A 13508-nucleotide genomic window follows, 5' to 3' on the forward strand; every position below is an offset into this window, starting at 1 on the left:
AAGTTTTTTTAATATGTGTATTTAGGCTGAAAAATACAAATATATTCAATAATTAACTTGCATAAAGAAATTATGTTTAGTTTTTATCAAGTAAAGCTTACAGGGAAAAAAAATAAACATAATTAAGTTAGCTCTACATAATTATGATGCATGGTGGGCTTGTAAAACAATTTTAATTGAAATAATGGTATGCCCTAACTTAACTCATGGGCTTACAACAAGGCCTTGTTGTAAGTGAAGAAATATTACATGAAATAAATGTATTTTTCAAAATATATATATTTTTAAGAAATTAAATGACTTTTTAATTATTTGTGTGAAGATAATTAAAATAGTTAATAACAAAATAATTTAATAAAAATCAGTAAAATTATATATTTCATAATGTCATTAGTCAAATATTGCAACGGTAATACATCTAACTTTTAAATAATTAAATGATTGATAACATATATAAATATAGGGACGGATCCATGAATTGAGTTAAAATGAATTTGAAAAAAAATGGGATAACCTTACAAATATAATGAGAAAATTTTAGATAAAATCATTGGATAATTGTAAGTTTTAACATTTTCTTAATAATTAAATAAACAGATAATGAATTAAATTAAAAAAAATTAAGAATTTATTGTTACGTTTTTCCTGTTAAAAAAATTAATAATATTTTTTTTTGCTAGCCCCTCTATTGATTCGCCCTGCATATATGATATTCACAATTTTCTTTGTTATACTACCGTCTTATATTAGGTCTGGTTTGGATAAGAGTTTGTAAACAAACTTAGGTTATTTGAAAAATAATTATTGGAATGATTTTGAGTAGTTGATAATATTTTTTTGGTAAAAATGTTTAAAGAGTATTAATATATAATGATAAAATAAAAATAAAAATAATTTAAAATTAATGTTAATTTAAAATTTTAGTTAATAGAGTGAAATGCTTTTTTTTTGAATTTGAGTTTTTCAAATAATTAAAACAAAACCTAGCTCAATTTGTGTGTTCATATACAACATTAATCGGTAGAGACTGTGTAGATAATTTTTGAATGACTTAAGTCTGAATTTACAATAATAATTTTTTTTGAATTAATTGAATAAGGAGAATTTGCATATTGTAAACAAAAAGAATGATAAACAAATTAGGGTGAAATGTTTTTTTTTTTGTTTTGAAATTAAAATAAGGGAGTGAATGAATTGTTATAATTAATTACTTAGGTAGACTTTTTCTTCAATAAATTCAGTGGCATTCAATTGTCATTTTTATTTAATGGAAGGATAAATTAAAATGATCATGAATATCATTCATTTCTTTTTCAAATCCTTCGTCAATGAAAGAAAGAAATCAAATATTTTTAATGTAATATATATAGTTGTCTAAATATTAAATGAAATTAATGTGACTAAACAAGATATTCATGCATTTTCAATTCTCCAAATACACTCTTCCAATGACATGAATGAGATTCTAAGTACCAATAATGATGATGCTGGTTTGAATTCGCATACCATTTAACAATAATTTGTTAAGTTATTTTTAAATGCATAAATTCAATTTATTAATTATATATATCTTATTATATTTCATTCGTTCTAATAAAAATCATTTACATATTCAAAAATCGAATGAACTTTTTATCCTCATATATATATTATTTTATTAATGCAAGTTCTTAATGTTTATTATTTTGTTTAAATAACTCATTTATAATGAATTAATCTTTTAAAATAAATATATATTATTAAACTACCATATTAACATGTCTAAGTTAATAATAATATATTATGTTCAGACTATTGAAACTCAAGTTCCTCCCTTGCAAAAGAATATTTTGTAAAACTAATTAGTTTATTTAAAAAAAAAACAAGGTAAGAATGTCATTTAATTAGTTAAAACTATAAATAATTTATAATATTATTTTCAATACAAATGTTGTAGACTATTTTTGAAATATTTTGAAAAATCGTGATAATCGAGATTAAAAAAACGATTATAAAACAAATATTCCAAAAATAAAAAATAAATAAATAGTTAAAAAATATTATTATATTGTTTAAATTGAAATAGTTATATTATTGAACTAATATTATTTTTATTTTTTAATTTAATAAATAAACCTGAATTAATTTTATTTTGTATGAATTTAGGAAGTTAAGAATATTAAATAATTTTTTTAATTTAAGAAGTTAATATATAGAATATATATTTTTTTTTAATTTAAAAAATTAATATATCTAAATAATATTTTACTAATATAAATAATATATATTTAAATTATTTTTATTATATTTATTTTAAAATATAAAAATTAAAATTGAATAAAATAAAATAAAATTAAAAGACAAATATTGCGTGTTTTTTGCTGATCTTAAAAAAAAAACAAAAAAAAAAACAGCCTCTCCCGTTTTGGATTTTCACCTATTTTCTTACATATATATATACACAACATACCATTATATTTCCCCTCTTTCTATAAGTTTCAAGAAACTAGGGTTCCTCATTATCTCCAACAATCAATCAATCAATCTTTTTTGCAGAGATGTCGACGACGACGATGAAGATGATCATGCTCAAGAGTTCCGATGGCGAAACATTCGAGGTTGAAGAATCTGTAGCTTTGGAATCTCAAACCATTAAACATATGATCGAAGACGACTGCGCTGATACCGTCATTCCTCTTCCTAACGTCACAAGCAAGATCATGGCTAAGGTGATTGAATACTGTAAGAAGCATGTCGAATCTCCCAAATCCGATGACAAATCTGTCGAAGAAGATCTTAAAACCTTCGATGCTGATTTCGTTAAAGTAGATCAGGGCACTCTCTTTGACCTCATCTTGGTTAGATCTTCACATCTTATTGTCTATTTTATTCGAGAATCGATCCACAATTTTGTTGTTTGTTTGTTTGTTTGTTTGTTTTTGTTTGACCTAGTTATTTTTGTAATTTGTATGAATTGCAGGCAGCAAATTACCTGAACATCAAGAGCTTGTTGGATTTGACATGCCAGACAGTGGCTGATATGATAAAAGGGAAGACTCCAGAGGAGATTAGGAAGACGTTTAATATCAAGAATGATTTTACTCCAGAGGAAGAAGATGAAGTTCGCAGAGAGAATGCATGGGCATTTGAATGAATGATATATTATTCATTCATATCTCCTTTCTCAATATTAGTACTACTAGTAAGTTAGTAAATGTTTGCTTTTGATAACCTGTTTTGAACATCTTTTACCCAGAAAGAGATCATGATGATGATGATGGGGGTTGGATTATGAATGAATGAATGAATGCTATTATCTGGTTCTGATTTCTTCTGTTCTAGCAATATCAATAGTAGTAGTGCATTACTTGATTGCAGTTTTCATAGTTTGACAGATCTTTGTTGTGTTCAAAAACAAGACATGGTTTTCAATTATGGGTCTTCTAACCATTACACTGTTGCCAAAATCATGACATCTTTTAAGGATGTGATTTCTTTGTTTCAACTGTTATGGGTTTGTTTTCACTATGTATGATTGTTTCTACTCAAAGTTTTTGTTTTCTGTTCTAATTCTTGCTCAGTTGCTATGTTTCTAATGGTTTCTTCTTCTTGAAGAATGAGTCTTTTGCACATATTGTTTTAGAATGCCCATAAGCTTTTCTTGCACCATGAATCTTCTTTGTTTGGCACCATTGTCTATCATCACCTATGGATTCGAAAGAAACCCGCTAGAGTGTTCTCTAGAATTAGAAAAATGAAGACCAATTTTGGTGTGAGATTGTTTCGGATGGTCCCAGAAAGAAAGCATCTTCCTTTTTCTCTCGAACTTGGGCCTTTTTCTCTCGAACTTGGGAAGGGGACTTGTGCCGGACCTAATTTCTATCAGAACTTGGAAGGGGACTTGTGCCAGACCAATTCTTTGTTTCTTTTTCCATTCTCCAAATAATTAAGGCAATGTCTTGTTTTTACTTAATTCAAACCAAATAAAAAAAAAAAACCTTCTTTAACATATTGTTTTTATGGTGGACAAGATGAAACTCAATTAAAACAAGAATAGATTGTGGTAGCTAAGATGATATATACTCAAATAATATCATACGAAGAAATATAGAAGACTTTAGATTCAAATATTGATGTCTATACTTCTTTTAATGTTTTTTTTTTAAAAAATTTATGGGTTTGTTCAATAAAAATATGGGTTTTTTTAAAATTTGTTTAAGATATATTATTAAAATATTATTTTGTATTTAAAATTAAAATTTAATGCAAAGTAAAAATAAATATTTTAATAGATAAATTAAGCGATTTTGATAGTTGTAACTATATTAATGCGATAATATGAATTTAAAACCATAAAAAAACCTATAAAAAAAACTATTATCATTGGAATTTTAATCAAATTATACCAAACGAGACATAACCCATTCGGTGCGGTCGGGTCACCCAACACATCTACCCACGCCCACCCTAAAACCCTAACCTCGACTCTCCTTCTTCTCCCTGTCCGGGTCTCCGTAACCTCTTATTCTGGTTACCCTTTTATCTTTTTCAATCGACGGCACAATCCTGAAATTGAATCCTTACTTTTTATCTATTTCCTTTCATAGATTCAGTCGTAGCTACAGTTAATACATTGAATCCAGTTCCAGTTCCAGTTCTCGTTTGCGGGGCTGCATCAGAGGCTCGAGAGAGTTCAAGCACAAAAGGGTTCTTCACCTCCGAGTCAGACGTACTAGTTTCAGCATCAGGTGCACTGATCCTACTTCTTTATTGCTGAATTGAATGAACAACGTTTCATTGATTATGATCTATCGATTGAGAGTTCTGAATGTGCTTCAGCTTGCTGAAATGTTGATGTTCTGAAATATTATGTCTCAATTTGGATTTTATAAACTGTTTGCAACAAATTGCCCATGACAGTTTTTGAACGGTAGCAATGTGTGTGCATGCTGAAGTTAATAGGTAGTGTTTTTCATTTAATTAATTAGGAAATGTTTTTATTGATGATGAATGAATTTGAAGCCAAATTGTCGAGAAAATTAAGGCTGATACAATTCCTAGTTAGAAAGTCACGAGCTTGAGTTAAGAATGATGAGATTGTGATAAATATGTTTGAATGCCACGAGCTTGATTCGTGTTTCGAATTGATGAGATCGTGAGATAATGATGACTTGATACCATGATATAAATGCAATGAAGTGATTTTGTTGAATGGGTTGGATAGTCATCCATGCGTCTTGACTTTGATACTGTGCTATTCCCGTGTTTTGATATTTTGGTGAGGATGGTGATTATTCTTGAGTTAAGATTTATGGTTAGCCTTGGCAATTGGCATCAATGGTGGCCCTGGCTATTGGTCTGCCCTAGATCTAGTGTATTTTTTTTAAAATGTTGTAAAGCTAACTTAAGAAGCATCCCACGTCGATTATTTATTGACACTTGAATACTATAATTAATGGTTTCTTTAAAACATTGATGAAGGTCTGTAGGAAAATAAATAAAGAAAGAATAGAGCTTGGTCTATGATGAACATTGATGTTTTGTTTGTGTGTGTTTTTCAGGAATTCAAGTGAATAGCGGATACTGGTGCTCTTTGGAAGGCGTTTCTACTTTGGAATAATTTCTCTTAGCAGGACTTCAATTTTAAGGGTTAAAATGTATGTGGTAGAATGTGTGCCACCAGCTGGCAACAGAGAAAGGGCTCAAACAAATCGAATACTGTAGACACAACTTAACCACCTGATTTCGTATTATCTTGAAATCTGGAGTCAATATCAAATTAATTATTTAAAATACTGAAAATCACTTGAGCTACCATTGTCTTGGGGGCTCTGGCATCAATTGTTTTTCACCTCTCATGATTGAAGTTCCCTCACTAGAACTGACTACTTCCTTCCTGATGGCAAACTTGTGCCCTTCTCCGCCCTTTTGTTTTCTCCCATTTCACAAAGCTCTTCCCAAAACCTGCCTTATTTTCTCCTACAACATCCCGCCGCTGCGCCACCGCCACTTTCACACAGTATTTGCTTCCTCAGTCAAGAAAGCTGGGACTACAAAGAAGGTTATGACCAATGCTGATCTCTGCAAGAATATTCGGGAGTTTGTCAATGATTTTGGATTTCCTGAGGGTCATGTTCCTTCTATGAAGGAGCTTTCTCATCATGGGAGACAGGACCTTGCAAACATTGTCAGAAGAAGAGGATACAAAATGCTAAGGGATCTTCTGGCAACATCAGCAGAGACTGACAAAAATGAGTTTGACACTAAGGAAAGCTTCACAACTGAACAGGGTGAGAAAGTAGAAGACAACGCTGATGATGTTGTGAACGAACAGGGTGAGAAAGTAAGAGATTCAACCAAAGACATTTTGTTACAAAGTGGAATTCATGGAATGAGAGATGTCATTGAAGATGTGTCTTTGAACAGTGACATTTTGTTACATGGTGGAAATGAAGCAAGTGTTGCTGTTTCTTCTAATTCTGACAAGGAAATAGATGTCAAAAAATATCCTTTACATATTGAACACGACGAAGAGGGAGATGTTGCCAATGAGTATTTACGCAGTGAAACTGGTAGTGGTGAACAGGAAGAGTTTTGTAAGGATGTTTCTAATTTGCCAAGTGTAAAAGATGAAGATGGAATTGTCCTAGAAGATTTTTCATCACAGACTAAAGTAGTCTCTTTCCTCCTGGAATCCAGTAGCAATAATGCAGATATTGTAAGAACAGACTTGTCTTTGCAAACTCAAAATGATGAAGTGGGAGCTGTTGTTGCAAACATCACTTCTTTAAGGAATGAAGATGATATTGGAATTCATGAATGTGATTCTTTACAGAGTGAAAATGATGAAGGTGTTAACATTGATGTTTTCCCTAGTTGTCATCAGGACAATGAAAAAGATGTTGCTAAGGACAGCTTTTTTGACAGTGAAAATGTTCCTGAAGATATCTATTTGGATAGTGAAAACCATCACCCTCTAGATGAGGACATTGATATTTCTTCATCTGGTTCCAAAAGCATATCAAAATCTCCAAATGATGAGACATGTTTGGAGGAGGACCAAGATGGAGGAGAATTGAAACTGAAAGAAAACGAAATTGCTGCTAGTGACGAGTACATGAAAGATGATCACTCAGAAATCGTAGCAAGATTGGAACCACTATCATCTGTTCCAAAGGTAGTGAATGGAATAACATCAAATATTCTTGTTGATTCGACAAGCCATCCTGAAAATTGGTATTATAATAATGATCATGAGAATGGAGAAGACAGCAGCCAAGCAGCAGAATTTGAACATCTTAAATTCATGCTGCGTAAAAAGGAGATGGAGCTAGCGGGATTGAAGAAACTGATCGAAAAAGAACAGCTTGCCTTATCTACACTACAATCTGAGACTGAGTTAAAGATTAAGGAAGCACAACAACTTATTTTAGAGAAAGATGCAGAATTACAATCTGCCGAAGAAACCCTTTCTGATTTGCAGGAGGTTGAGATTCAGTTTCACGTCGATGGAGAAACTAGTACTGTTGAGCTCGCAGGTAGCTTCAATGGCTGGCACCATCGAGTTAAGATGGATCAGTTACCATCAGAAAGTAGTAAATTGAGATCTGGACAACTCTGGACTACAGTATTGTGGCTTTACCCAGGAATATATGAAATTAAGTTTATTGTTGATGGGTACTGGAAACTTGATCCTAATAGACAAGTACTTACAAGGGGTCATATACAGAATAACATTCTCCAAGTAGTAGGGAAAAGATAATTCAATTTTTATTTTTTTGTATATGATGTAAAGTATCTATTGATCATTTCTCATATTTCTATGGAAGATGAATGTTTTATATCCAACTGCAGAGATTATTCTTCAAATTTTCTTATGTCTGTTTTTGTTTCATTATTGTTGATTTGTTGAATAGATGGATGTGATTAGGGCTAAATTACATTTTTGCTTATATTAGCTAGATGAGATTAAGGTAAATAAAACATACAGCTTTACCAAAAAAATGATTGCATTTGAACCAACAATAACAGTACAATAGTAGGCAACAAAATTTCTGATAAAAAATTACAACACGTGTTATGATAAAGTTGAAGAACATTTCCATCATTCATACTTGGCACTCACAATAAACCATCTAAAACAAGTCATATTCTGAACTTTAAACAGTATCTTTTAACTGTCAAATTGTATTCCTCCAATGTTGCTATCATCCCAAGTCAATGGAATATTGCAGGTTCAGGGAAACCAAACTAGGTTCAAGAAATTAGGATAAATGTTATGATTACGTGAACTCGGAGTTCAAATAAATAGGGAAAGGCTTCCAGAATTGCAAGGCACTTCTCGTTTAAGGGAAACTGAAACTTCAACAAAATGGCGGAGAAGCAATTGTTGATCAATACAAGTTCATCAATTGCTCTTAGTTAGTTTGAAAACACCCATTCATCTATAGATTGGTTTATCTAATTCATATTCTGATCAAAATAAATCTGTGGCTGTGTTGCATATGTACATTTGAATAAAGAAAAACTAGAACCAAAAGACAAATAAATAAATCTTTATTGAATTTCAAGATGATGTTAAAGTGTATAAAGTTTGTCCGGAAGAATGTTGAGATAATGTTAAGTTAAGTCTATATGTGAAGTTTGACAAAGCTGGAATACACAATTGAGACATAAGTAGTGATTCAAATGAATCACAACACAACTCGAGGTGGAGATATATAATTAGAAATGTACACTACCAAGGGATAATAGTCATGAGGCCATTGAGTTTTTCTAATTTTAGGTAGGAAGATGACATTGGTGAAAATGTATCATTGGTCATGAATGAAGGAAAGAATGTTACACAACATTTTCAATGGTGCGACTATATTGTTTTAGATTCTAGTATTATTATGTTTATCTATCGTAGTTGGAGTGAACTAATATTAATTTTTTATACACGACAACTATAGAAGGAAAAAACATGGAGGAATATGTTCAAGAATACAAGGAGAATTGAGTTATTTAAAGAATTGTGAAACTTTAGAACTTAGATGGTTTGTCAAGGGGCAGAAATTGGTTTGGAAAAGTGAATTTTCAAGAAAAAGAAATGGATTTCAATAATGGAGACCTGAAGAACTTGAGTTTGAACAAATTGATGTCGAAACAATCTCTTATGTTAGTGAAACCATATATATATTAGACAATCAAATGGTGAAATTTTATATACGAGACAACTTGAAACCATATACATTAAACTTCCAAATGATCTTGACATTAGAGAGAACGATAATGTATATTTTCTTGAGAATCTTTGCATTAATATCTTAGACAATGTCACGAAAAAATGTGATAATAATATTGTGATTTATTTATATAAATATAAATGATATCAAAGAGGTGCATAAATTTCTTCAAATAAAAAAAAAAAAACAGAAGTTTGACAATGAATTATACAACTATAATAGGAAATCACATATTACATGATAATGCTTAACATTTTAACATTAACATTCTTAAGTCTCAAATCATTTTTTTAATTAAGGCTTGAACTGTAACATCATCATGATAATGACTAAATCCAAACTGAATAACATCTCTATATATATGTAGTTTTATTCAAATAATTGAATTAATTCAAGTTACACTTAAATATTAATTAATACCTGTACGAATCAATTTTTAAAATTTTAAATCTTATATTTTTGTTTTGAAAGTGTTATTTTAAATAAAAAGCTTTGAATTCAATAAACCCTAATTCTTTTGATCATCAACTGTTCAACTGCAATTGAGATCTAGAATGGAAGTTCTCCTTCATCTTTTGATCAATTGAAATCTCTCTCTTTCTCTCATGGAAGTGATAATGAGATCTCGGCCGATCATCTTCCTCGTGGTGTCGTTCCTCATTGGCTTCTTTTTTCTCCAACCGGTGCTCTCCTCCGTAGCGGCGAGGTATTCTTCATCCTTTCTCTCTATTTGCTGCTCGAACAGAGAAAATATGTTAGAACGCATTCTCTCTTACTGTTTTTGCTGATCTCCTTTTCGTATATCTGGCATTAGAGCTTAAATTTAGCTTATGAATTTATTAGTCACCTATTGCGATTGGAAAAGAATGATGTTCTTCTATACAGGAAGAACAGTAGAGTGTTTAATTTCAATGATTTTTCTTCTCGTCAAACTACCGATTCCTTACAGTGTGGTTTAATTAGCAAATAATACAAGTCTCTGAATAATTTCTTATGTGCTGGTGATTACCAATTTAGTGTTACACCTTAATTTTTCTTTTGGTTCATGATATACTTCCCTGTAACTCAAATTACATGTCCATATGAGTTTCTGTTTTGATAATAGATTGCAATGTTACTTGATAAACAGGAGCGATGATGGGCATACTATTAATGGTCGTGTGAAGATACCGGGTGTGCTTCTATTTTTGTTCCCTGTTTATTGTTTAAAGATCGATATATTTGATTGTCTGAGTATGTGAAGTCTTTTAAACAATTCGTTTTGACTATTGAGCCTAGTTGTAGAATGATACAGAGAACTTTAGCACTACCTACTTTCAGTTTCTGCTTGCTTTTGTGATTTTTCTATAACTTCTTCTCGGGAGAACTATGGAAATTGTGTTTTACATAATGAAATCAACACTTTTAAATGTTCTCTTATGGACTGTCGTGTTTGGAAACAGACATAAATAAAGAAGGTGTTTGTAACTTTCATAAATAATCAATCGGACGAGAAGTTCAGTGTACAAGATATTGGCCAGTTCAATTGGAGAAAAGCTCAATTCTATGTACATGATTCAAAAGAAAACAAAGTTAAACTAAATAAATTTTATAACTACTAATCCATTAGAGGGGATGAGAACCCTAGACTGTTCTTAAACATCAATAACATTGAACTGTTGAGACTGTTTTGGTGCATTTGTCGGAATCACTTCCGTTTGAGATTCATCCGAGACCACATCCTTCTTCACTAAAACCCGTTTTTTTTTTTTTTTGTGTTAACATATATGAAAGAAATGTGTATGCTAGCAAAGACTGTGTCAAGTGATAACCTTTTTGTTTTATTATGATATTGGTTTTCAATCACTTTTGTATGCATCTGATTTATTTTGCTATAGACCACCAAATAAAAAAGTGGAAATCTTCTTCTTCTTTTCTTTCCTTTATCATGATATAAGCTGATAATAACTGCAAATATTTTGGTAGGGAAACAAAATAGTTAAACACTACTCTTTTTAACCCAACACCAGCTACTGATGACATTACTGCTTGGACTAGCTAGATATTTGTGACAAGAGTGGTTCCCAAGAGACCGAATATCAGGGGTTCGATTCCCACTTAGAACGCCTTAAATGGAAGTGGGGTCATGCTAGCTTCCTACATTAAAAAAAAAACTAGCTAGAGATTTCATAAAACACCCATTTCATGTTGGGCTGCTTAACTGCACTTTGGGAAATTTGATATTTTCTTTAACAATGTTTTCCAAAGAAATTGGGTTTATTCCATCAATACTTTCTCGGTCTAATGGTAATTTTGTTCCGTAGGTGTCCTTTCAGGAAAACTCTCAGATGTTAAGGTTATCCTTAATGGTGGCAAAAGAGTATCTTTTCTCAGCACTGATGGTTATTTTTCATTGTATCCTTTCAAGAAAACTTGATTTGCTTAAGAAATCATCCTATTTGCCACTATAGCAGTATTTTGAACTTCCTTAACCTTTTGTTTTGTAAAGCAATGATATTCCAGCTGGTACTCATCTCATTGAAGTGAATGCAATCGGTTATTTCTTTTCTCCTGTGGGTGATCATCTTCTTAGCAACTCTTACTCGATTATTATCATCCTATATTTTTACTATTATTATTATTATCGAGTTTCAGGTTCGTGTGGATGTCAGTGCTAGATATCCCAGTAAGGTTAAGGCTGCACTCACTGAGAACAGGAAGGGTCTAAATGAGTTGGTTTTGGAACCAATGAACGAAGAACACTACTTCGAGGTTAGATTTTTCTTCATCTTCTCTATGGGCTTTTGTTATAATTTATTAGGATCATGATTGTGACAAAATATATGTTTTCAAATAAGCTCATGTCTGATTTCTATGGGAAACTGATCAGATAAGGGAGCCATTTTCGATAATGTCTGTTGTTAAAAGCCCAATGGGATTGATGATTGGATTCATGATGATCGTGATGTTTGTGATGCCGAAGATGATAGAGAATATTGGTAAATGTTTTGAATTTATGCGAACAATAAATAAAACAAAACATATTTCATTTGTCGTGTAAAATATCTTGTAAATTTTTGTTGCAGATCCTGAAGAGGTGAAAAAAGCACACGAGGAGATGAGAAATCAAGGGGTCCCTTTCTCTAGCTTGCTTAATGGAGCAGCTGGATCTGCATTGAGCTAGCTTTCACACATTGGTTCAACCCTCTATTCAACATTGGGTTTTAACTTAATCTTTATTCGAATCCACGATTTTGCGGATAAAATTTAAATATTTGTATTCTTCCATATGAATATATATTTATTTGGTGAATGCAAATAAAAAATAAGGTGCTTGAATATGATAGGATGAAAGTAAAAATATGAATACGATACATGATAGATAATTATTATACTGTAGTTTCATTTTGGTATTCATTTTATACTGTAGTTTCATATTCACCTTTTTTTTAATAGTATGTATTAGTAATAGTAATTTGACAAGGTTAAATAGATTGTATATAATTCATCTTATTTTTTACTTTTTGTTAATCCATATTTTTTTATTATTTAAGAATATATATGATTTTCCGTTCAATTTTGAGTGAGAATATATATATATATATATATATATATATATATATATATATATATATATATATATATATATATATATATATATATATTTTAAGAAGGCGTTTTACACTTAAGGATAATGTTAAGAACATATAATTTTGGGATAATAAGGATTTTGCTCCAAAGAACATTTGAAATACATCATTTTCTTTTGTTTGAGATGGATACATTTATTTTGTTTGATTTTGCTCATTGCCCAGTAAAATTGAAAATTTGAGCTTGTGTGATTTTGTTTTTTTAGATATATTTTGTAAAAAAAATTAAAAAAAATAGGGTTTTTCAAATTTTTCAGATTAGAGCGTGTGATCTTGGTTTTTCAGATTTTTTTTTATATATATTTCATCTAAAAACTCTTATTCAATATGAAAAGTAGGTTATTAGTTTTTAATTTTTTTATTATTGAAATGGTAAAGAAATTGAAAACCTGGTTTCAACCCAATTAGAGCTAACTATTTTGGTTTTTCGTTTTTATTTATTTTTCTTGTTTAAAAGCCTGTGTGAATTTATTTATTTATTAGAGTTTTAAATTTATTTAATTATTAAAATATCCTTGTTATATAAAATTTAATTTTAATAAATATATTAATAAAATAATATATTTTAATATTTTATTTGATAAAATAAGTGATTAAATAGTTAAATAATACTAATGCAATAAAATTTTATTTTTCTAAAAAATGGGCTAAAAAAATCTAAAAATATCCCTCA

At 30.2% G+C, this 13508-nt stretch overlaps 3 protein-coding genes across 3 annotated transcripts; all 3 read left to right on the forward strand.

Annotated features, from left to right (window-relative positions):
• The first annotated feature begins 2476 nt into the window (after positions 1-2476).
• LOC124926120 (SKP1-like protein 1B) lies at positions 2477-3324 on the forward strand. Its single transcript, XM_047466290.1, has 2 exons — positions 2477-2837; positions 2960-3324. Exons 1-2 carry the CDS (start codon positions 2538-2540, stop codon positions 3131-3133), a joined length of 474 nt encoding a protein of 157 aa, XP_047322246.1. The 5' UTR covers positions 2477-2537; the 3' UTR covers positions 3134-3324.
• Positions 3325-4490: 1166 nt separating this feature from the next.
• LOC124927492 (protein PTST homolog 3, chloroplastic) lies at positions 4491-7878 on the forward strand. The gene is made up of 2 exons (XM_047467909.1): positions 4491-4727; positions 5541-7878. Exon 2 carries the CDS (start codon positions 5837-5839, stop codon positions 7739-7741), a length of 1905 nt encoding a protein of 634 aa, XP_047323865.1. The 5' UTR covers positions 4491-4727; positions 5541-5836; the 3' UTR covers positions 7742-7878.
• Positions 7879-9731: 1853 nt separating this feature from the next.
• On the forward strand, positions 9732-12529 carry LOC124927106 (ER membrane protein complex subunit 7 homolog). Its single transcript, XM_047467454.1, has 7 exons — positions 9732-9912; positions 10336-10379; positions 11510-11600; positions 11695-11758; positions 11841-11957; positions 12076-12184; positions 12272-12529. Exons 1-7 carry the CDS (start codon positions 9812-9814, stop codon positions 12367-12369), a joined length of 624 nt encoding a protein of 207 aa, XP_047323410.1. The 5' UTR covers positions 9732-9811; the 3' UTR covers positions 12370-12529.
• Positions 12530-13508: the final 979 nt, after the last annotated feature.

Source organism: Impatiens glandulifera, chromosome 2 (genome assembly GCF_907164915.1).
Source record: "Impatiens glandulifera chromosome 2, dImpGla2.1, whole genome shotgun sequence".
NCBI classification, from domain to species: Eukaryota; Viridiplantae; Streptophyta; class Magnoliopsida; order Ericales; family Balsaminaceae; genus Impatiens; species Impatiens glandulifera.

Bases quoted from the DNA above. Each gene is read 5' to 3' on its own strand.
- LOC124927106 (XM_047467454.1), top strand. From the start codon at position 9,812: ATGGAAGTGATAATGAGATCTCGGCCGATCATCTTCCTCGTGGTGTCG. The intron at 11,601-11,694 runs GTATCCTTTCAA...TGTTTTGTAAAG, and splicing joins ACTGATGGTTATTTTTCATT to CAATGATATTCCAGCTGGTA. The intron at 11,759-11,840 runs GTGGGTGATCAT...ATCGAGTTTCAG, and splicing joins TCGGTTATTTCTTTTCTCCT to GTTCGTGTGGATGTCAGTGC.
- LOC124927492 (XM_047467909.1), top strand. From the start codon at position 5,837: ATGATTGAAGTTCCCTCACTAGAACTGACTACTTCCTTCCTGATGGCA.
- LOC124926120 (XM_047466290.1), top strand. From the start codon at position 2,538: ATGTCGACGACGACGATGAAGATGATCATGCTCAAGAGTTCCGATGGC. The intron at 2,838-2,959 runs GTTAGATCTTCA...TATGAATTGCAG, and splicing joins CTCTCTTTGACCTCATCTTG to GCAGCAAATTACCTGAACAT.